At 44.5% G+C, this 25,560-nt stretch overlaps 1 protein-coding gene across 1 annotated transcript in view; it reads left to right on the top strand.

Annotated features, from left to right (window-relative positions):
- The window catches only part of LOC121540606 (potassium voltage-gated channel subfamily KQT member 1-like), a 327,632-nt gene that overhangs the window by 62,087 nt on the left and 239,985 nt on the right, over positions 1-25,560 (top strand). The window contains exons 12-15 of the mRNA XM_041849609.1: positions 2,862-2,888; positions 4,707-4,757; positions 5,161-5,275; positions 15,020-15,088. Of these exons, the coding sequence (XP_041705543.1) occupies positions 2,862-2,888; positions 4,707-4,757; positions 5,161-5,275; positions 15,020-15,088 (262 nt within the window). The remainder of the gene's footprint in view (positions 1-2,861; positions 2,889-4,706; positions 4,758-5,160; positions 5,276-15,019; positions 15,089-25,560) is intronic.

The following is a 25,560-nucleotide window of genomic DNA, read 5'->3' as shown; positions in this document are numbered from 1 at the left end:
GCCTCTATCTTTCCTTTCAAAATGGACGGCATAGGAACAAGCACATTTTATGGAAAGATGAGAGGTAAGTCAAATATTGTTTGTCTATGGTTTTGTTACTATGATAATCATATATTTTCTTGTTCATGAAGGTGTTAGGAATCATATATTTAGTTCTGATAGCAACTAAATTATGTATCTTTTTAAAGATTTGCCATTTTATGAATGTCAATTATAGTGGACATCAGGACTATCTTCATGTAAATAATGACTCCACATTGTAGTAGGAAACAGAACTGAAGCAGAAAGAATTATTTACCGAATAGTCGAGGGAGATTCAGATTTGGAGTTGTCAGATGATGAGAGAGATGAGGATAAGTTTCAACCAGTGATACAAAATGGTGACGAAGAAGAGGAAGACAATGCAGAAGGCTCAGTTGAAGGGACAGATGCAGACACAGACACAGATACAGACAGGGATGAACAGGAAACTCGTCGCCCTCTGTGGGCCAGGAGTAACATGTATGTTTGATGCAGTTCCACAATTTTAAATTCAGCTGCATTGAGTATTTAAACTGTTATTACTTATCATTTATTATTCTTTTTTCCTTCATATCAGATTTGCACCTGTGTTACCTGGGCTTCCTGTGTGTCAAGATGACCCTACAACACGTGCAGACTGGAGTCCAATTGAATACTTTTCACAGTACATTGACAACAAGGTCTTTGAAGATTTGGCAACATACACAAATCAAAGAGAGCTGCAAATCAAAGGAGTGTGCATGAACACCACGCCATAAGAAATAAAAATCTTCTTGGGCATTTCAGTCCACATGGCCTGCCTTGGCTATCCCAGAATTAAAATGTTTTGGGCCAACAAAACTAAAGTGCCAGTCATAAGTAGCAAAATGACTAGGGATAGATTCTTCAGGATAAGAAATTCCCTCAAGATTGTCAATGACCTGGCTGTAACAGAGGAAACAAAGAAGGCAGATATTCTTTGGAAAGTCAGGCCAATACTCGATCGTGTGCGCCAAGGCTGTCTCAGCCTTGCAAAGCCAGAAAGGGTCTGCATTGATGAGCAAATCATCCCATTCACAGGCCGTTTTCCAGTCAGGCAATATGTTCCCGGCAAGCCAAACCCTACTGGCCTAAAGGTCTTTGTCCTTGCATCCCCAAATGGTCTGATGCTTGATTTTGAAGTCTACCAAGGGAAGAATACCTTTACAGTCCAAAGGTTAGGAGTTGGAGCTGCAGCAGTTCTACGCATGGTTGAATCTGTTCCAACAGGAAGCCACATATTCTTTGACAGGTACTTCACAACCATAGATCTATTGGATGCATTGCTGGCAAAGGGCCTTCCTGCAACTGGAACTATAATGAAGAACCGTGTCCCAAAGCTGTGCCAGCTGCCAGTAGACAAACAGTTGAAAAAAAGAGGGGAGAGGAACATCAGTGTCAGTGGCCAGAAAGAGTCCTGAGCTGGCCATCACAAAATGGTTCGACAACAAACCAGTGCTCATGGCATCCACTGTACATGGGAAAGACCCAGAAGACATCTGTACCAGATGGTCCCAGAAAGAAAAGCACCTGGTCCAGGTTAAAAGACCAGCAGTAATTAAGCAGTATAATGATAACATGGGTGGCGTAGATCTTTGTGATCGCATGCTTAGCTTCTATCGTATGTCAAGCAGGACCAAGAAGTGGACATCGCGCGTGATCAGTCACTTCTTTGATGTTGCCATCACCAACTCCTGGATACAATACCAGTCTGACAGCAAAGCTCTGCACAGACCATCCAAGAACACACATCAGTACCTGGACTTCAAACTACTCCTAGCTGAGGAGCTGTTGGAGAGTCCGGAACTGGAAAACAGCTGTGAAGAGAGTGAGGATGAGTATGAGCCACCATCTAAAATGAGGATCCCACAACCAGAGCCATCTGTGCGCAGACTAGGAGCCATGCACATGCCTGAGATGATGGATACCAAGCATGCAGAAAGATGCAGAAATAAGGGCTGCAAGAGCAAGACGTACATGAGATGTACCAAATGCAAGATGAAAGAATGAAACAAAATGAAGAGTGAAGGAAAAAGCTAGATTGGATTCAGTTTGACAGAAGGAAAAAATCCAAAATAAATCTGTTACACATTAGTTATATGTTCATTGTTCAAATAACACTGAAAGGATTCAAGGGGACCAATCAAAGGATATGGACATAACAAAGTGTTAAGCTTTAATAGTAAAGCTATCCTTGCGAAATGTAAGGAAAAGGATTCAAGAATGATTAATGTGTATTGTATAATCAAAATGTCTGTATTCTTGGATAATAATCAATCTACAGCCCAAAATGTATGTTTTCTTAGTTCATAAAAACTCTGTAATCTGTAAGAACTCTGTAAAAATTTGTATCTACCAAATGTGTCTCTTTTCGTACTCAAATGATCCTGTTGTCCACTACAGTGGACATGCTGTAAAATAAAAAATTAAAATTAAAATTAAAATGTGGAAATTGTAGGATGCTTTTTTAAACCCTAAACAGTTATTGAATCACAAAAAATATGATTAGGAAAAACAATATTTTCCTTGGTTCTCAGGAGGATTTATGGATTGTTTAAATGGATTCTTATCCTGCGGAAACAAAGTGTTAACTGTGTTGCTGATGAAAAGTGTTTATAGAACAGCAATGGCATTTGCACTCTCTTACATTCATAATGAATGTCATATATGATGCTAAAATCTAAGTTTATCATATGTTTTCAGACCTCAAAAGTCCATATCCCACGCCATTGGTTGTGTAGATTGATTTCTCTATATACAGTATGTCATATTAAGGCAGGGTTTTTGAGGACAACATTTTGAAAAGTTATTTTCCTCCTCAGGCATCATCCGGATGTTCAGACAAACAGGTGAGCCCTCCACCTCTCTGCACCAAAGGAGGCTGGTGGGAGGAGCGATAGGAGGACGGGCTCATTGTAATGGCTGGAATGGAATTCATGGAACGTAGTCAAACGTGGTTTCCGTATGTTTGATGTGTTTGATACTGTTCCATTGATTCCATTCCAGCCATTACAATGAGCCTGTCCTCCTATAGCTCCTCCCACTGCACTAACACTATCTCTCTAACACGTGTCACAAGTGTAATATCTCCTAGTTGACATCACTCCATGGTCTCCAGTCTTATTGACGCACTCCAGCTCCAACTCACGCAGTTAACGACTGAATCCTTTGTCCTTTTAAGAGATCCTCTGTGTTAATCATTAGTCATTCGGTTTTTACCACTGCCCAGACAGTATTTTAATTAGACTGGTGCTTTGTCACCAACCGGAGCAAACTGGAAGCCAGCAGAGAGACTGACGCAGGCAGGCGCTGGACTCCCTCCTCTCCTATCGACCAGCCCAGTCCGGGTGTTTTCTTTTCTGGCTGTCCTGCCAACACCAGTTGGGGTGAGGGCTGGGACAGGGGACAGGGGCCGGGGGACCGGGGGACCGGGGGGACTGGGAGGGAGGTCGGGGTGATAAGAGGCCATTGTGGAGCTCCAGTGGTCAGAAATAAACTCGGCATTGTTTGATTTAGTCAACGTCCGGCTTATCGCTCCACCTCTGGCCCGGCCGTCATCTGTGAGAATCTCCCTTCTCAATGGGTCTCTCTCTCTCCAGCCAGTCTCCTGCTCTCTCTGTCTCTCATTCTCTCTGTCTCCCTCTTTCCGACTCCCTCCCAGTCTCTCTCTCTCTCTGGCCCCTGCTTGTTTTAATTCTCTGGGGCTTCTAACCCAGTGTGTTTGCTCTGACAGGCCAGATAATTCCGCTCACGTCCCCGGTCCCCCTGAATGAGAGAGAGGTGGAGGAGCTGCACAGAGCCCCCTGAATTTAACTCTCTCTCTCCCTCTCTCCCCCTCTCACTTTCTTTTTTAAAGGTCCAGAGGGTTGAGTTGCCTTTGCTTTGGTTGGAGTGGTCACCCAGTTCCTGAAACTAGATTAGAAAAGTTTGTGTCACTCCACAATGATACAATAATACACATTACATATTATTTTTAAAGCACATTGTGGACCACTCAAATTGAGTTTTGAGACACTAAAAAACTATCATAGTCAAACATGGTACAGGTGTGATCTATAATACATTACATGATCTATACACATGTATGCATACTCAAAAAAACGAAGTACCATAGACAAAAGGACAATAAGGCACTTCTAAAGAATGGTCTCCATTGGAGGATAAGATGGCAGGCTTTGCCGGCTGTTGGACTGTTGGACTAGGTCCTTACAAACCTTTACTTTGCAATGGTTTTTAGTTGCACTAACCAAACCCGCTGTAGAGGTTTGGAAGTTATTTTACCAATCATCATGTTCACAGACCAAAAACAACCTAATCTTAGTGTGATGATACAATACAATGGCAGACTGTATACTTGATTGACTAGTCAGCACATCTTGTGTTTATTCCACTTGTCTTTCACACTCCCTGTCTTTCTTTCTTTCTTTCTTTCTTTCTTTCTTTCTTTCTTTCTTTCTTTCTTTCTTTCTTTCTTTCTTTCTTTCTTTCTTTCTTTCTTTCTTTCTTTCTTTCTTTCTTTCTTTCTTTCTTTATTTATTTCTTTCTTTCTTTCTTTCTTTCTTTCTTTCTTTCTTTCTTTCTTTCTTTCTTTCTTTCTTTCTTTCTTTCTTTCTTTCTTTCTTTCTTTCTTTCTTTCTTTCTTTCTTTCTTGTTGTTGTTGACTGCAGGCGTTCAGCACTCGTGGTCCTCTTTCAATCTGAGCTGTCCTGCCTCTCCAGGTAGACCCTTAACCTTCTCTACTAGCTATCCTGTACTTTCTCTTTACTTTTCAATAAATAAGCCTACACTCTTAGAAAAAAGGGTTCCAAAAGGGTTCTTCGGTTGTCCCCATAGGAGAACCCTTTTTGGTTCCAAGTAGAACCCTTTTTGGTTCTAGGTAGAACCCTTGTGGGTTCCATGTAGAACCCCTGAGGTTCTACATGGAACCCAAAAGGGTTCTACCTAGAACCAAAAAGGGTTCTTCAAAGGGTTCTCCTTTGGGGACAGCCGAAGAACCCTTTCAGGTTCTAGATAGCTCCTTTTTTTTCTAAGAGGGTATTTTCTTCTCACTTAAAAAATTGGAAGTTGCATTGAACTGAATCCTTGAATATATCACCAAGACTCTTGCATTGTCTCGTACAGTTAAGAAAAAACTAGACGGGCCTTCCGTAGACATCTCCCGGGCCAACAGCTTGAGTGATGACATGGACTATGTCAGCGAAGACACACCTTTACCCGTGGTGACAGACGCATCGCAGTAAGTACCTAACTACCACGTCACTCACTACACTATAGAACATCTACCTCACATTTATCATCCATACAGCCATTGTATTGTACCCATGCGCTTGTCCTTATTAACTTATTAACCCCTTACACTTGTGGGAATTGGCCTATATGGATAGGGCTAAATTGAAATGTTTCTTACAGAAGAAATATGGAAAGCATATGCATAACTATGGTACCAATTAAAAGGGAACAGTTAGGAGATTATGGGGAAATTATTAGACTAAAGGTGAGGACAAAACAGTTCACCTGACACAAGACTGAATCCAAACATTACACTGTTGATTATATGTGTAGTTTACATTTACTGTACATATCGCTGCATTTGTTGATAATGAAATCTGGAAATATTCTGAATACATTCAGTAACATGATAAAAATATTCTTGAAAAATGTGTGGTAGGTGCAACATAAGACAAAAAAATGACAAGGGTTTGAGTGAGAGGACTAACTGGTGTCTCTAAGTGGCCACAAACCTCTTCAAAGTATGCACAGTTCCAAAGTAGTAATTTTAATGCACTTTTATGACTCAAGAAGAGTCTTCAACTATAAGGTGCTTTTTTTTAGCTCTCCTAGCTGTGCCATTGAGGAACTAGAGCAAACACTGTAGTTACCCTGCATCCTGACCTTAAAGAATTACTGTTGTTGTTTACACAAAATCGGTCCATTATAAATTGCAGTCTGGGTCAGGTGGGCATAATTTGAAAGCTTGTACTATTGCCACCATGACTAGCTAAATTATAAAATAGGATCTTACAGTGTTAGGCTTTCACTAGGCAATTCAGAGAAGCAGATCGTAATTTTGGTGCGCATAGGATGGAGTCATGAGTGCATTCAGGTGCATGTGCTGCAGCGAATTTTCTTCACAATACAACAGACAACAGCTCATTCTGTTCAGAAAAACCCATGGTATAACGCCATGTCATCTTGTACATCAAACATAGTGATCATAAAGTTGACACTGTATATTATATGAGTTTTATGATATGGAAATGTGAAGTGCACATTTGTACTCAAGGGTGTTGTTTGGCTTGCTTGTATGACATCAAAGTGGTATTTATTATAATCCTCAACGTCTCATCTTTCAAAATACATTGAGTCCTTGTAATTTACAGCATTTTCCTCACTCAGACAACATAACATTTTAAAAAGTTGCCCAATTACCAGGAGGGATGGGGACAAATTCTTGTCGCGCGCGGTGCTCAAGTTCAGAACGGCTGTCAGTCAAAACCCATACAGAGATGTGAAGTGGAGACCCTGAGCTCTGATGTCATGTACAGTGCCTTGCAAAAGTATTCATCCCCCTTGGCGTTATTCCTATTTTGTTGCATTACAACCTGTAATTTAAATGTATTTTTATTTGGATTTCATGTAATGGACATACACAAAATAGTCCAAATTGGTGAAGTGAAATGAAAAAAATTACTTGTTTCAAAAAACTCTAAAAAATAAATAACAGAAAAGTGGTGTGTGCGTATGTATTCACCCCCTTGGCTATGAAGCCCCTAAATAAGATCTGGTGCCTTCAGAAGTCACATAATTAGATTGCACACAGGTGAACTTTATTTAACTACAGTGGGGAGAACAAGTATTTGATACACTGCCGATTTTGCAGGTTTTCCTACTTACAAAGCATGTAGAGGTCTGTAATTTTTATCATAGGTACACTTCAACTGTGAGAGACGGAATCTAAAACAAAAATCCAGAAAATTACATTGTATGATTTTTAAGTAATTAATTTGCATTTTATTGCATGACATAAGTATTTGATCACCTACCAACCAGTAAGAATTACGGCTCTCACAGACCTGTTAGTTTTTCTTTAAGAAGCCCTCCTGTTCTCCACTGATTACCTATATTAACTGCACCTGTTTGAACTCGTTACCTGTGTAAAAGACACCTGTCCAAACACTCAATCAAACAGACTCCAACCTCTCCACAATGGCCAAGACCAGAGAGCTGTGTAAGGACATCAGGGATAAAATTGTAGACCTGCACAAGGCTTTGATGGGCTACAGGACAATAGGCAAGCAGCTTGGTTAGAAGGCAACAACTGTTGGCGCAATTATTAGAAAATGGAAGAAGTTCAAGATGGCGGTCAATCACCCTTGGTCTGGGGCTCCATGCAAGATCTCACCTCGTGGGGCATCAATGATCATGAGGAAGGTGAGGGATCAGCCCAGAACTACACGGCAGTGTCACACTCTGGCTCCGGGACTTTGTATTTGAGCCAGGGTGTATTCGTTTTGTTGGGTTTGGTTTGGTTATGTTAGGTATTTGGGTGTGCTTGGTTTTGGTTGTTCTTGTTAGTCATATGACTCCCAATCGGAGGTAACGAGTGTCAGCTGTCGGCTCGTTATCTCTGATTGGGAGCCATATTTATACTGTGTGTTTTCACCTTGTGTTTGTGGGTTTTTGTTCCGTTTCGGTCAGTGTAACCGTGGACTTCATGAGTCGTCTTTTGTTTTGTAGTTAGATACTTTAAGTCAATAAAGTCATGTTTCTTGGACACGCTGCGCCTTGGTCTCCTTCGCTCCTAGACGACCGTGACAGAAAAACCCACCAATCTAGGACCAAGCGGCGTGTCAAGCGGCAACAGGACCCACATACACAGGATTCATGGACGCCTATAAAGGATTCATGGACATGGGAGGAGATACTGGATGGAAAGGGTCCTTGGGCACAACCGGGAGAATATCGCCGTCCTCGTGAAGAGCTGGAGGCAGCTAAAGCCGAGAGGAGGCGATATGAGGAGGCAGCACGGAGGCAAGACTGGAAGCCCGAGAGTACTACCCAAAAATTTCTTGGGGGGCTTAAAGGGAGTGTGGCGAAGTCAGGTAGGAGACCTGCGCCTACTCCCTGTACTTACCGTGGAGAGCGAGAGTACGGGCAGACACCGTGTTACGCAGTAGAGCGCATGGTGTCTCCTGTACGCGTGCATAGCCCGGTTCGGTACATTCCAGCTCCACGTATCGGGCCGGGCTAGATTGAGCGTTGAGCCGGATGTCATGAAGCCGGCCCCACGCATCCGGCCACCAGTGCGTCTCCTCGGGCCGGCTTACATGGCACCAGCCTTACGCATGGTGTCCCCGGTTCGCCTACATAGCCCGGTGCGGGTTATTCCACCTCCCGTACTGGTCGGGCGACGGGGAGCATACAACCAGGTAAGGTTGGGCAGGCTCAGTGCTCAAGGGAGCCAGTAAGCCTGCACGGTCCGGTATTTCCGGCGCCACCTCCCCGCTCCAGCCCAGTACCACCAGTGCCTACACCACGCACCAAGCCTCCTGTGTGTCCCCAGAGTCCTGTGCGTCCTGTTCCTGCTCCCCGCACTAGCCCTGAGATGCGTGTCCTCAGCCCGGTACCTCCAGTTCCGGCACCACGCATCCGGCCACCAGTGCGTCTCAGCCGGCCAGAGTCTGCCGTCTGCCCAACGGGCGCCTGAACTGCCCGTCTGCCCAACGGGCGCCTGAACTGCCCGTCTGCCCAACGGCGCCTGAACTGCCCGTCTGCCAAGCGCTGCATAAGCCGCCCGTCTGTACTGAGCCTGCAAAGCCGCCCCGTCTGCCATGAGCCTTCAGAGCCGTCCGCTAGACCGGAGCCGCTAGGAGCCTTCCGCCAGACAGGAGCCGCTAGAGCCTTCCGCCAGACAGGAGCAGCCGAAGCCTTCCGCCAGACAGGAGCAGCCAGAGCCTTCCGCCAGACAGGATCAGCCAGAGCCTTCCGCTCAGACAGGATCAGCCAGAGCCTTCCGCCAGACAGGATCAGCCAGAGCCTTCCGCCAGACAGGATCAGCCAGAGCCTTCCGCCAGACAGGATCAGCCAGAGCCTTCCGCCAGCCATGAGCAGCCAGATCCGTCAGCCAGCCATGAGCAGCCAGATCCGTCAGCCAGCCATGAGCAGCCAGATCCGTCAGCCAGCCACGAGCAGCCAGATCCGTCAGCCAGCCATGAGCAGCCAGATTCGTCAGCCAGCCATGAGCAGCCAGATCCGTCAGCCAGCCATGAGCAGCCAGATCCGTCAGCCAGCCATGAGCCGTCCAGCCAGGATCCGCCAGAGCTGTCCAGCCAGGATCCGCCAGCCAGCCAGGATCCGCCAGAGCCAGCCAGCCAGGATCCGCCATTCAGTCCGGTGCTGCCCCTTAGTCCGGTGCTGCCCCTTATCCTGGTGCTGCCCCTTATCCTGGTGCTGCCCCTTAGTCCGGTGCTGCCCCTTAGTCCGGTGCTGCCTCTTAGTCCGGTGCTGCCCCTTAATCCAGTGGGGTTAAATTGGAGGGTGGTCATTGGGAGGAGGCTACGTAAGCAGGTAGTGACTATGGTGGGGTGGGGACCACGACCTGTGCCAGAGCCGCCACCGTGGACAGACGCCCTCCCAGACCCTCCCCTAGACTTTATGCTGGTGCGCCCGGAGTTCGCACCTTAAGGGGGGGGTTATGTCACACTCTGGCTCCGGGACTTTGTATTTGAGCCAGGGTGTATTCGTTTTGTTGGGTTTGGTTTGGTTATGTTAGGTATTTGGGTGTGCTTGGTTTTGGTTGTTCTTGTTAGTCATATGACTCCCAATCGGAGGTAACGAGTGTCAGCTGTCGGCTCGTTATCTCTGATTGGGAGCCATATTTATACTGTGTGTTTTCACCTTGTGTTTGTGGGTTTTTGTTCCGTTTCGGTCAGTGTAACCGTGGACTTCATGAGTCGTCTTTTGTTTTGTAGTTAGATACTTTAAGTCAATAAAGTCATGTTTCTTGGACACGCTGCGCCTTGGTCTCCTTCGCTCCTAGACGACCGTGACAGGCAGGACCTGGTCAATGACCTGAAGAGAGCTGGGACCACAGTCTCAAAGAAAACCATTAGTAACACACGACGCCGTCATGGAATAAAATCCTGCAGCGCACGCAAGGTCCCCCTGCTCAAGCCAGCGCATGTCCAGGCCCGTCTGAAGTTTGTCAATGACCATCTGGATGATCCAGAGGAGGAATGGGAGAAGGTCATGTGGTCTGATGAGACAAAAATATAGCTTTTTGGTCTAAACTCCACTCGCCGTGTTTGGAGGAAGAAGAAGGATGAGGTCAACCCCAAGAACACCATCCCAACCGTGAAGCATGGAGGTGGAAACATCATTCTTTGGGGATGCTTTTCTGCAAAAGGGACAGGACGACTGCACCGTATTGAGGGGAGAATGGATGGGGCCATGTATCGCGAGATCTTGGCCAACAACCTCCTTCCCTCAGTAAGAACATTGAAGATGGGTCGTGGCTGGGTCTTCCAGCATGACAACGACCCGAAACACACAGCCAGGGCAACTAAGGAGTGGCTCCGTAAGAAGCATCCCAAGGTCCTGGAGTGGCCTAGCCAGTCTCCAGACCTGAACCCAATAGAAAATCTTTGGAGGGAGCTGAAAGTCCGTATTGCCCAGCGACAGCCCCGAAACCTGAAGGATCTGGAGAAGGTCTGTATAGAGGAGTGGGCCAAAATCCCTGCTGCAGTGTGTGCAAACCTGGTCAAGACCTACAGGAAACGTATGATCTCTGTAATTGCAAACAAAGGTTTTTGTACCAAATATTAAGTTCTGCTTTTCTGATGTATCAAATACTTATGTTATGCAATAAAATGCAAATTAATTACTTAAAAATCATACAATGTGATTTTCTGGATTTTTGTTTTAGATTCCGTCTCTCACAGTTGAAGTGTACCTATGATAAAAATGACAGACTTTACATGCTTTGTAAGTAGGAAAACCTGCAAAATCGGCAGTGTATCAAATACTTATTCTCCCCACTGTATGTATATATATATATATATATATATGTATGTATGTACGTATATATATATATATATATGTATGTATTTATGTATATACAGTGAGGGAAAAAATTATTTGATCCCCTGCTGATTTTGTACGTTTGCCCATTGACAAAGAAATTATCAGTCTATAATTTTAATGGTAGGTTTATTTGAACAGTGAGAGACAGAATAACAACAAAAAAATCCAGAAAAACGCATGTATAAAATGTTATAAATTGATTTGCATTTTAATGAGGGAAATAAGTATTTGACCCCTCTGCAAAACATGACTTAGTACTTGGTGGCAAAACCCTTGTTGGCAATCACAGAGGTCAGACGTTTCTTGTAGTTGGCCACCAGGTTTGCACACATCTCAGGAGGGAATTTGTCCCACTCCTCTTTGCAGATCTTCTCCAAGTCATTAAGGTTTCGAGGCTGACGTTTGGCAACTTGAACCTTCAGCTCCCTCCACAGATTTTCTATGGGATTAATGTCTGGAGACTGGCTAGGCCACTCCAGGACCTTAATGTGCTTCTTCTTGAGTCACTCCTTTGTTACCTTGGCCGTGTGTTTTGGGTCATTGTCATGCTGGAATACCCATCCACGACCCATTTTCAATGCCCTGGCTGAGGGAAGGAGGTTCTCACCCAAGATTTGACGGTACATGGCCCGTCCATCGTCCCTTTGATGCGGTGAAGTTGTCCTGTCCCCTTAGCAGAAAAACACCCCCAAACATAATGTTTCCACCTCCATGTTTGACGGTGGGGATGGTGTTCTTGGGGTCATAGGCAGCATTCCTCCTCCTCCAAACACGTCAAGTTGAGTTGATGCCAAAGAGCTCGATTTGGGTCTCATCTGACCACAACACTTTCACCCAGTTCTCCTCTGAATCATTCAGATGTTCATTGGCAAACTTCAGATGGGCATGTATATATGCTTTCTTGAGCAGGGGGACCTTGCGGGCGCTGCAGGATTTCAGTCCTTCACGGCGTAGTGTGTTACCAATTGTTTTCTTGGTGACTATAGTCCCAGATCATTGACAAGATCCTCCTGTGTAGTTCTGGGCTGATTCCTCACTGTTCTCATGATCATTGCAACTCCACGAGGTGAGATCTTGCATGGAGCCCCAGGCCGAGGGAGATTGACAGTTATTTTGTGTTTCTTCCATTTGCGATTAATCGCACCAACTGTTGTCACCTTCTCACCAAGCTGCTTGGCGATGGTCTTGTAGCCCATTCCAGCCTTGTGTAGGTCTACAATCTTGTCCCTGACATCCTTGGAGAGCTCTTTGGTCTTGGCCATGGTGGAGAGTTTGGAATCTGATTGATTGATTGCTTCTGTGGACAGGTGTCTTTTAGACAGGTAACAAGCTGAGATTAGGAGCACTCCCTTTAAGAGTGTGCTCCTAATCTCAGCTCGTTACCTGTATAAAAGACACCTGTCCACAGAAGCAATCAATCATTCTGATTGAGAGGGGGACACATACTTATTTCCCTCATTAAAATGCAAATCAATTTATAACATATTTGACATGCGTCTTTCTGGATGTTGTTGTTGTTATTCTATCTCTCACTGTTCAAATAAACCTACCATTAAAATTATAGACTGATCATGTTTTTGTCAATGGGCAAACGTATAAAATCAGCAGGGGATGAAATACTTTTTTCCCTCACTGTATATGTATATATATATGCATATATATATTTGCGAGGGAAAAAAACATATGGGGGATTGGAAGTGATGCAGACAATTACATTGATGGAAGTTACAATCTATCTGCAATATTAAAGCTGATCTACCACCTAAAACAAAAAAAAAAAGGAAGAAAGAAAGTACTCTGGTCAGATGAGACTAAAATTGAGCTTTTTGGCCATCAAGGAAAAATGCAATGTCTGGCGCAAATCCAACACCTCTCATCACCCCGAGAACACCATGAAGGATGGTGGTGGCAGCATCATGCTGTGGGGATGTTTTTCAACGGCAGGGACTGGGAAACTGTTGGATGTTGGATGGCGCTAAACACAGGGAAATTCTTGAGGGAAACCTGTTTCAGTCTTCCAGAGATTTGAGACTGGGACGGAGGTTCACCTTCCAGCAGGACAATAACCCTAAGCATACTGATAAAGCAACACTCGAGTGGTTTAAGGGGAAACATTTAAATGTCTTGGAATGGCCTAGTCAAAGCCCAGACCTCAATCCAATTGAGCATCTGTGGTATGACTTAAAGATTGCTGTACACCAGCGGATCCCATCCAACTTGAAGGAGCTTGAGCAGTTTTGCCTTGAAGAATGGGCGAAAATCCCAGTGGCTAGATGTGCCAAGCTTATAGAGACATACCCCAAGAGACTTGCAGCTGTAATTGCTGCAAAAGGTGGCTCTACAAAGTATTGACTTTGGGGGGTGAATAGTTATGCACACTCAAGTTTTCAGTTTATTTGTATTATTTCTTGTTTTTTTCTAAATAAAAAATATTTTGCATCTTCAAAGTGGTAGGCATGTTATGTAAATCAAATGATACAAAGGTTGTAAGGCAACAAAATAGGAATGCCAAGGGGGGTGAATACTTTCGCAAGCCACTGTATAGCGTGTTACTGTGCAGCCACTGCGTTCCAATTTATGCGCTTATCAGTGTCCAAATCTGCGATTTTCAACCCGCATATGGGTATGAGTGTACCATAGACGCCTCCCTGCCCCTTACAGAGGTCCATCCCTACTCCATAGGGCATAAAGCCTTTTATTAGGCCAAAGAGCCCTCCCTGTCAATGTAAAGCTGCTCTGTTCAACTCACTAGAGGGTTAAATGGCCCTATTGAGTGCTTGAAACCCAGGTTGTTACAGCAGTAAATAAGGGATTATCCTTGAGTTGGAGAAAACAGCCCAGTTTGTTTGGGACATGTTTATAAGGTGACTGGTTGGCTAGTTGTTACATGCCCATAGTGGTCTGTACTGGGTGGGACTTGGATGTTTTATTTTTGGGGGTCAAAAAATACTGCTAAATCACCAAGAATTCAGCTAAAAATTAGTTTAATTTAGGAAATCTGTTCCCAGGTATTCTCACAAATAAAAAAAGAAGCATATGCTATCATGTCTCAATATTTTAAAATAGAATCTATTTTTGGGCTTAGTTGTGGTCAAGTGCAGTGTACAAATTATTACAATAATCTTCCGGCCCCCGACCATTCGCTCCGACAAAAATCGGCCCGTGGCTGAATCTAGTTGCTGTTCCCATTTATTTTGTTCCCATTCTCACATTTGTTCTGTCATAGTTATGATGAGATTGCAAACAAACGAATCGTGAAAGATTTTTGTCAATTATTTGCTGTACACCAGAGTGGTTTACTTATTTATGCTGACTGAGGAGTTTCTTAAAAACACATCTGTTGTATTTTTTCCTTGACATCCTTCAAATTAGCCACAGGTGTGGCATTAGTCTGCAACTTCTATTTACTTTCAATTATGTAATTTGTCTTGAGCCGTTTCATTTCTTAACACTGTTACTAGCCATCTGTGGCAGAGTTTGTAGAGTGAAATGTTGTGCATAATCCATTTACACAAATTGAATTCGATGTATTTATATGTAATTACATTTTTGGGGAAGGGGGAGCACAGACATGCGATGGACTCGAGTGTTAAGAGGAGCGTGTGTGTGCGCGCATGTATGCATGTGTGTGTGTGTGCGCGTGCATTCGTGCTGGTGAATGTGTGTGAGAGAGTGTTTCTCTGTGTTTACACACACCACACAGTAGGCATTCTCTGCTCTCCCCTTGACCTCTTCCCCAGCCCAGCTAATCCAATATCACCTCTAACACCATTCTCATTCTGCATTCCTCCTCTGATTCAATCTCTTTCTTCTCCTCCCTCCATCCTCCTCCTACTCTCCTGACAAACCCCCAGCCCAGAGATTTTGTAAAAGGAACACAAATGCTTCTTTCTTGCAGTTTGTTGACCAGCCCGTTCATTGCAAAGGTCCAGGACTCAGTCTCAACTCACCACTTGAATTCAAGAAGGTACTGTACTGCTTGCTGGGTTTTAGACTATTACTATAACCCACTACCCCACCACCACCCTATACTCTAATGATATACTCCATCAGCATCTAAATGGAGCGACTGAAGTGTGACATCTTATATAATCTGACAAACAACTATCCAAATGGTATGGAGCATCACAAATCTGATAGTTCCATCCCTGGAAAAATGATTCAATGAAGTTTATAAGAGTGTCATGCAGTTTTGGATTCCCCTGGCAATATTATTATCTCCATTACTGTATCCACAATTCGGCCATAATCTACATTATGTAGCATTCCCTTATGTGCTGTTGTGTATGGCTATTTACTGGCCTTGAACACAATACTGTTGTATATGGCTGTTTGCTGGCCTTGAACACTACACTGTTGTATGGCTGTTTGCTGGCCTTGAACACTACACTGTTGTATATGGCTGTTTGCTGGCCTTGAACACTACACTGTTGTATATGGCTGTTTGCTGGCCTTGAACACTACACTGTTGTATATGGCTGTTTGCTGGCCTTGAACACTACACTGTTGTATATGGCCGTTTGCTGGCCCTGAACACTACACATATGAAGGGCATCCTATGAGATCATCATGTGAATAGTAGAGTGTGTATTGGGTCTTTTATAAGGGCATATGAGGGATGTGTGAAGATGTGTCCAAAGCTCAAATGATCATTTCTCCCTCCCAACAGTAGATGGCGCTATTCCTTTACACTCTTGTACAGTACTTGAACATCTAAGTACTCAGTTTATTCATCTCATAGTGGTTGAACTGTTCTCTTTTTATTCATCTCATAGTGGGTGAACTGTACTCAGTTTATTCATCTCATAGTGGTTGAACTGTACTCAGTTTATTCATCTCATAGTGGTTGAACTGTTCTCAGTTTATTCATCTCATAGTGAGTGAACTGTACTCAGTTTATTCATCTCGTAGTGGTTGAACTGTACTCAGTTTATTAATCTCATAGTGGTTGAACTGTACTCAGTTTATTAATCTCACAGTGGGTGAACTGTACTCAGTTCAACCACTGTGTAGCTATGTTCACTTTCGTTTGAAGCTGCAAAAACGTATCTGATGTATGCCAGTGACTGTATGTTTTATTGGAACAGCAGTTCTGTAGTTACAGTACTGTTCATGTTCCAGCGTATGGTGTTACACTGTAGTAGTGGGCCACGCATAACCTCTGCCCGGGAGTTGAGTTCACTGCCTAGGCTTGTGTTTTGGTAGTGTTTAGAAATGAATGATGTTTTTGTGTGTGATATCCTTTGATATGACAGAAAGGGTTTGGCCTACTTGCTGTAACATCACTGCACTGTGTTGTAGGTCAACACACACAGTAGTAACCCCCAAACGTTTTCATTTAGATTTGAACAAGATAGGATTTTTCTAAATCGACAGTGAAAATGGCCACTCACCATTTGTGGGTCATAGTGTTTTTGTGTTATTATAGTAAAAGCCTTCTAATCTGCTACTTGTTGTCAATTAATTCAGTGTGTTCACAGTGTGGGAGGTGAATCGATTCGAGCATTTATGACATGATATGTTTTATTACTGAGAGTATATGTGGTGTTGAGGAGCAGATGTTAAGATAACTATAATCAGTGATATAATAATTGTATCACCAACTATCAACTGCTAGTGTGGTTGTGTCATGGAACACATGCACATACACTACCAGTCAAAAGTTTGGACACAACTACTCAGTCAAAGGTTTTTCTTTATTTTTACTATTTTTTACATTGTAGAATAATAGTGAATACATCAAAACTATGAAATAACACATATGGAATCATGTAGTAACCAAAAAAGTGTTAAACAAATCAAAATATATTTTATATTTGAGATTCTTCAAATAGCCACCCTTTGCCTTGATGACAGCTTTGCACATTCTTGGCATTCTCTCAACCAGCTTCATGAGGTAGTCACCTGGACTGCATTTCAATTAACAGGTGTGCCTTATTAAAAGTTAATTTGTGGAATGCGTTTGAGCCAATCAGTTGTGTTGTGACAAGGTAGGGGGGTATACAGAAGATAGCCCTATTTGGTAAAAGACCAAGTCCATATTATGGCAAGAACAGCTCAAATAAGCAAAGAGTAACGACAGTCCATCATTACTTTAAGACACGAAGGTCAGTCAATACGGAAAATGTCAAGAACTTTGAAAGTTTCTTCAAGTGCAGTCGCAAAAACCATCAAGCGCTATGTTGAAACTGGCTCTCATGAGGACCGCCACAGGAATGGAAGACCCAGAGTTACCTCTGCTGCAGAGGATAAGTTCATTAGAGATACCAGGCTCAGAAATTGCAGCCTGAATAAATGCTTCACAGAGTTTAAGTCACAGACACATCTCACCATCAACTGTTCAGAGGAGACTGTGTGAAGCAGGCCTTCATGGTCGAATTGCTGCAAAGAAACCACTACTAAATGACACCAATAATAAGAAGAGACTTGCTTGGGCTAAGAAACACGAGCAATGGACATTAGACTGGTGGAAATGTGTCCTTTGGTCTGGAGTCCAAATTGGAGACTTCTGATTCCAACCGCTGTGTCTTTGTGAGACGCGGTGTGGGTGAACGGATGATCTCTGCATCTGTATTTCCCACCGTAAATCATGGAGGAGGAGGTGTTATGGTGTGGGGGTGCTTTGCTGGTGACACTGTCTGTGATTTATTTAGAATTCAAGGCACACTTAACCAGCATTGCTACCACAGCATTCTGCAGCGATACGCCATCCCATCTGGTTTGGGCTTAGTGGCACTATCATTTGTTTTTCAACAGGACAATGACCCAACACACCTCCAGGCTGTGAAATGGCTATTTTACCAAGAAGGAGAGTGATGGAGTGCTGCATCAGATGACCTGGCCTCCACAATCCCAATTGAGATGTTTGGGATGAGTTGGACCGCAGAGAGAAGGAAAAGCAGTGTTCAGCATATGTGGGAACTCCTTCAAGACTGTTGGAAACGCATTCCTCATGAAGCTGGTTGAGAGAATGCCAAGAGTGTGCAAAGCTGTCTTCAAGGCAAAGGGTGGCTATTTGAAGAATCTCAAAAATAAAATATATTTTGATTTGTTTAACACTTTTTTGGATACTACATGATTCTATATGTGTTATTTCATAGTTTTGATGTCTTCACTATTATTCTACAATGTAGAAAATAGTAAAAATAAAGAAAAACCCTTGAATGAGTAGGTGTGTCCAAACTTTTGACTGGTACTGTATCTCTGGTCTACAGGGGTAAGGCTGAGCCAGAGGCTCTAACAGGTTTGGGACGTGGGCACTCCCATAACAGCTGCTTTGTTTTCACTTATATGGAAAACCTGATGCCGCATGCCAATTGAACATTTCTTGATTCACAGTGAAACAGTTTTTAAACAAATTAGAACGGAACTGAAAAGGAGGCCCACCCAATTGGCATCCAGGCCCAGCCAATGGGGAGCCAGGCCCAGCCAATGGGGAACCAGGACCAGCAAATCAGAATGAGTTTTTCCCCACAAAAGGGCTTTATTACAGACAGAAATACTCCTCAGACTATATAAGTGGCCTTTTATTGTCCCCAGCACAAGGTGCACCTGTATAATGATCATGCTTTTTAATCAGCTTCTTGATATGCCACACCTGTCAGGTGGATGGATTATCTTGGCAAATGAGAAATGCTCATTAATAGGGATGTAAACAAATTTGTGCACAAACTGTTAGACATTTCTGGGATTTATTTTCTCCAGCTCATGAAACATGGGACCAGCACTTTACATGTTGCGTTTATATTTTTGTTTAGTGTAGTAAAGTGCAGATACCCCCCAAAATGACTTAAGTAGTACTTTAAAGTATTTTTACTTAAGTACTTTACACCATTACACATGCACACACACACACACACACACACACACACACGGGCATAAATTACAATTACAAAATACTGTAAAGACCAATGTATCAAAATAAAATAAAATATATTTTTGCAAAGTATTGTATTTAATTAAAATACATATATTTTGTACTTTAAAATACAAAAATACATTTGCAAGTAGCCAGCTGAACAGCAACAACATTCTCAGTAACAGAGACAGGAGAAGGGGAGGAGAGGAGAAGTGGAGGAGAGGAGAAGTGGGGGAGAAGAGAAGGGGAGGGGAGGAGAAAGAGGGGAGAGGAGAGCAGCAGTGGCGTTGAGAGATTTACAGCTCCCAGATGTGGTCAGGAAGAGTGTGTGTGTGTGTTCGTGCGTGTGCGTGCGTGTGTTCGTGTACTGGGCGCTGGCTGGATGGTTGGCGTGCGGTCCCCTGGCTCTGAAGCCCTCCATTAAGTGTAGTCAGTCACGCAGGCAGCAGGCACACACACGCACGCACACACACACACACACGCACACACACACACATACACACACACACACACAACAACAACATCATAACTATGGTTCTGATGAACTCTATCAGACTGCCTATTCAGACTGACTCTATCATTGGGCCAGTTGGCTCTGTATTTTCCTATAGAGTTTCTTCTGGTGTTCCTAGGTGATAGTGCTATAGCAGATAGTGTGGACTATAGCAGCCCAGTAGGGTTTGTTTATCTTCAGACTACCCTCCGAGTGGGGTTCAGATCAGAGGACAAATGGACAGCTGTGTGTGACTGTGACGACACTGGGCTGTCCAAGACACAGTGGCCGCACGCCATCTGTCTCCATACCCCTCCAGGAGAACTTTCTCACTACCCCTCCAGATCTGTCTCACTACCCCTCCAGGAGATCTGTCTCACTACCCCTCCAGGAGATCTGTCTCACTACCCCGCCAGGAGATCTGTCTCACTACCCCTCCAGTAGGTCTGTCTCACTACCTCTCCATCTCTGTCTTATCCCCCGTACAGGCCTGTAGGCTTCTGGGTGCTCATTTATAAACCTTGCTTACGCATAAAATATGCCCCAAAACATGCATGCACCAGTTTTCACGCAAAAGTTGGCATTTATAAAAACTGAACATGACGTGAGAATGTGCTTATCCTCCCGCAAACTGTAGACCATGCGTTCGCACAGTTTGTAGTGGTTGGACTATTTCATTGAAAGAAGGCAACAGTAGCCTAGTAGCCTTGTGCATGAATAAAGATGACACTCTTATTCATAACAAAAAAACTGGTATCTAAATATAAAAACAAGATGCAATAATTTGCCATTAGTGAGAATTTATTGATTTTATCTTTGCGTTCTAAAATAAGTAGAAATAGGCATAATTTCCTATTATTTATTTCATTTCCATGATCATTGCAGAATAAATTCCTCACCTTTTCTGACTGTGATGGTTTCATACTCGTGAAGTAGCCTACAGGCCTGCAACGAGTTAGGATAGGCCACCATTCGTCCCATCTCTCATTTAATTGGACCCACTTCACAGTAGTAAATAGATAAGCTATTTCAAGTATTTTGCTCTGTGCGATCTGATCCGAAGAGCAGTTTAACAGTAGACCAGACCATTCACCTTTTCCATTGACGTTTGTAAGCCAGTCTACAGTGGGGAAAAAAAGTATTTAGTCAGCCACCAATTGTGCAAGTTCTCCCACTTAAAAAATTGAGAGAGGCCTGTAATTTTCATCATAGGTACACGTCAACTATGACAGACTAATTGAGAAAAAAACATCCAGAAAATCACATTGTAGGATTTTTAATGAATTTATTTGCAAATTATGGTGGAAAATAAGTATTTGGTCACCTACAAACAAGCAAGATTTCTGGCTCTCACAGACCTGTAACTTATTCTTTAAGAGGCTCCTCTGTCCACCACTCGTTACCTGTATTAATGGCACCTGTTTGAACTTGTTATCAGTATAAAAGACACCTGTCCACAACCTCAAACAGTCACACTCCAAACTCCACTATGGCCAAGACCAAAGAGCTGTCAAAGGACACCAGAAACAAAATTGTAGACCTGCACCAGGCTGGGAAGACTGCATCTGCAATAGGTAAGCAGCTTGGTTTGAAGAAATCAACTGTGGGAGCAATTATTAGGAAATGGAAGACATACAAGACCACTGATAATCTCCCTCGATTTGGGGCTCCACGCAAGATCTCACCCCGTGGGGTCAAAATGATCACAAGAACGGTGAGCAAAAATCCCAGAACGACACGGGGGGACCAGTGAATGATCTGCAGAGAGCTGGGACCAAAGTAACAAAGCCTACCATCAGTAACACACTATGCTGCCAGGGACTCAAATCCTGCAGTGCCAGACGTGTCCCCCTGCTTAAGCCAGTACATGTCCAGGCCCGTCTGAAGTTTGCTAGAGTGCATTTGGATGATCCAGAAGAGGATTGGGAGAATGTAATATGGTCAGATGAAACCAAAATATAACTTTTGGTAAAAACTCAACTCAGTCGTGTTTGGAGGACAAAGAATGCTGAGTTGCATCCAAAGAACACCATACCTACTGTGAAGCATGGGGGGTGGAAACATCATGCTTTGGGGTTGTTTTTCTGAAAAGGGACCAGGACGACTGATCCGGTAAAGGAAAGAATGAATGGGGCCATGTATCGTGAGATTTTGAGTGAAAACCTCCTTCCATCAGCAAGGGCATTGAAGATGAAACGTGGCTGGGTCTTTCAGCATGACAATGATCCCAAACACACCGCCCGGGCAACGAAGGAGTGGCTTCGTAAGAAGCATTTCAAGGTCCTGGAGTGGCCTAGCCAGTCTCCAGATCTCAACCCCATAGAAAATCTTTGGAGGGAGTTGAAAGTCTGTGTTGCCTAGCGACAGCCCCAAAACATCACTGCTCTAGAGGAGATCTGCATGGAGGAATGGGCCAAAATACCAGCAACAGTGTGTGAAAACCTTGTGAAGACTTACAGAAAACTTTTGACCTGTGTCATTGCCAACAAAGGGTATATAACAAAGTATTGAGAAACTTTTGTTATTGACCAAATACTTATTTTCCACCATAATTTGCAAATAAATTCATTAAAAATCCTACAATGTGATTTTCTGGATTTTTTTCCCTCAATTTGTCTGTCATAGTTGACGTGTACCTATGATGAAAATTACAGGCCTCTCTCATCTTTTTAAGTGGGAGAACTTGCACAATTGGTGGCTGACTAAATACTTTTTTTCCCCACTGTACATCTGAATACTCTAATGCCAAATTTCTCAAGTAGACAATATTTAATCTGGAAACATAATACATAATGAATATACCCATCATAACCATTACAGAATAAATTCCTCACCTTTTCTGGTCATGATGAGTTCATATTCCCAAAGCAGCCATACAACAAATTACCATGTGCTTCTCATTTACTTGGGCCTATTTGATAGGCTATTATAATTTTATGTTTTTGCTCTATACATCCGAAAGGGAGCGCAGTTTATAACATACAGTATAATTTAACAGGTGAACAGACTGTTATATTTAGAAGTGTGTAGGCTACCACTGTAAGTAGGTGTCACGATCGTCTAAGGAAGCGGACCAAAGCGCAGCGCGTTGAGTGAACATGACTTTATTAACTCAAAGTCTGGAACAAAACAACAAAACAAGAACGATTCGTGAAGTCCTCTGCTAAACTGACAGAACATGGAACAAAAACCCACAAACACAAGGTGAAAACACACAGTTTAAATATGGCTCCCAATCAGAGATAACGAGCCGACAGCTGACACTCGTTACCTCCGATTGGGAGTCATATGACTAACAAGAACAACCAAAACCAAGCACACCCAAATACCCAACATAACCAAACCAAACCCAACAAAACGAATACACCCTGGCTCAAATACAAAAGTCCCGGAGCCAGAGTGTCACAGTACCCCCCCCTAAAGGTGCGAACTCCGGGCGCACCAGCATACAGTCTAGGGGAGGGTCTGGGTGGGCGTCTGTCCACGGTGGCGGTTCTGGCCCTGGTCGTGGTCCCCACCCCACCTTAGTCACTATCCGCTTCCGTAGCCTCCTCCACATGACCACCCCCCAACTAAACCCCACTGGATTAAGGGGCGGCACCGGACTAAGGGACAGCACCGGACTCAATGGCGGATCCTGGCTGGCTGGCTCTGGCGGATCCTGGCTGGACGGCTCTGGCGGATCCTGGCTGGACGGCTCATGGCTGGCTGAAGGATCTGGCTGCTCATGGCTGGCTGACGGATCTGGCTGCTCATGGCTGGCTGACGGATCTGGCTGCTCATGGCTGGCCGACGGATCTGGCTGCTCATGGCTGGCTGACGGATCTGGCTGCTCATGGCTGGCTGAAGGATCTGGCTGCTCATGGCTGGCTGACGGATCTGGCTGCTCGCGGCTGGCGGACGGATCTGGCTGCTCATGGCTGGCGGAAGGCTCTGGCTGATCCTGTCTGGCGGAAGGCTCTGGCTGATCCTGTCTGGCGGAAGGCTCTAGCGGCTCGGTCTGGCGGACGGCTCTGAAGGCTCATGGCAGACGGGGCGGCTTTGCAGGCTCAGTCCAGACGGCCAGTTCAAGCGCCTTTGGGCAGACGGGCAGTTCAGACCCCGTTGGGCAGACGGCAGACTCTGGCCGTCTGAGGCGCACCGTAGGCCTGGTGCGTGGTGCCGGAACTGGAGGTACCGGGCTGAGGACACGCATCTCAGGGCTAGTGCGGGGAGAAGCAACAGGGCATGCTGGACCCTGGGAACGCACATAAAGCCTAGTGCGGGAGAAGGAACAGGGCATGCTGGACCCTGGGGACGCACATAAGGCCTAGTGCGGAGAGCAGCAACAGGACGCAGGACTCGGGGAACACACAGGAGGCTTGGTGCATGGTGTAGGCACTGGTGGTACTGGGCTGGAGCGGGAGGTGGCGCCGGAAATACCGGACCGTGCAGGCTTACTGGCCCCTTGAGCACTGAGCCTGCCCAACCTTACCCGAGTTGATGCTCCCCGTCGCCCGACCAGTACGGGGAGGTGGAATAACCCGCACCGGCCTATGTGGGCGAACCGGGAACACCATGCGTAAGGCTGGTGCCATGTACGCCGGCCCGAGGAGACGCACTGGTAGCCGGATGCGTTGGGCCGGCTTCATGACATCTGGCTCAACGCTCACTCTAACCCGGCAGATACGTGGAGCTGGAATGTACCGAACCGGGCTATGCCTGCGTACAGGAGACACCATGCGCTCTACTGCGTAACACAGTGTCTGTCCGTACTCTCGCTCTCCACGGTAAGTCCAGGGAGTAGGCGCAGGTCTCCTACCTGACTTCGCCACACTCCCTTTAAGCCCCCCCCCAATAAATGTTTGGGTAGTACTCTCGGGCTTCCAGTCTTGCCTCCGTGCTGCCTCCTCATATCGCCTCCTCTCGGCTTTAGCTGCCTCCAGCTCTTCACGAGGACGGCGATATTCTCCCGGTTGTGCCCAAGGACCCTTTCCATCCAGTATCTCCTCCCATGTCCATGAATCCTTTATAGGCGTCCATGAATCCTGTGTATGTGGGTCCTGTTGCCGCTTGACACGCCGCTTGGTCCTAGATTGGTGGGTTTTTCTGTCACGATCGTCTAAGGAAGCGGACCAAAGCGCAGCGCGTTGAGTGAACATGACTTTATTAACTCAAAGTCTGGAACAAAACAAGAACGATTCGTGAAGTCCTCTGCTAAACTGACAGAACATGGAACAAAAACCCACAAACACAAGGTGAAAACACACAGTTTAAATATGGCTCCCAATCAGAGATAACGAGCCGACAGCTGACACTCGTTACCTCCGATTGGGAGTCATATGACTAACAAGAACAACCAAAACCAAGCACACCCAAATACCCAACATAACCAAACCAAACCCAACAAAACGAATACACCCTGGCTCAAATACAAAAGTCCCGGAGCCAGAGTGTCACAGTAGGCCTGCTGTAGTAAAAAAAAAATCCCAAGTAGACAATGTTTCAGAATTTGCGGGCATTGCAGCATATATAGGTTCGGGAAAAAGTAAATGCAAAACATTATTGAATTCAAACGATCTGTTTACAGATCCACAACAATTTGCAATTGTTTTTGTCTTTCAGAAACAGTCAGATAAAGCAAATATCACTGCAAAAGGAAACATTCTGCCAACACCTCCAAAGACATTTCATCAAGTTCACCATTGATATTTCCTTTAGCCATACTGTGTTGGCCTAATTCCAATACTTCCAAAGTATACAGCAAATAAGGGCGTTATTGTCACCATAAAAGGTGAATGGTGGGTGTTTTTCGGCATAGTTATAATGCTCGTTCACACACAGTTTGACGACTGGTCTGATTTATGATGGTGAATGTGTATGTATGGCGTGCGGCAGGTTTATAAATCTCAATATTTTTGTGCAGATGTTTAGTGTAAAATGTACGCAACGGTTATAAATTAGGACCTGCAGTCTGAGGTGTCCAGAACCGCTCCCCCACAACCAACCGTTCCCTTGAGGAGATACCACTTCTTATCTGAACCTATTCCAAATAAATCCCACATAATGGAAACCAAACAAGGAGAGGAATACTGAATTACTTGACATA

This window comes from Coregonus clupeaformis, chromosome 26, assembly GCF_020615455.1.
Source record: "Coregonus clupeaformis isolate EN_2021a chromosome 26, ASM2061545v1, whole genome shotgun sequence".
In the NCBI taxonomy this organism is placed as follows: domain Eukaryota; kingdom Metazoa; phylum Chordata; class Actinopteri; order Salmoniformes; family Salmonidae; genus Coregonus; species Coregonus clupeaformis.
This window is presented reverse-complemented; position numbering and strand designations above follow the sequence as displayed.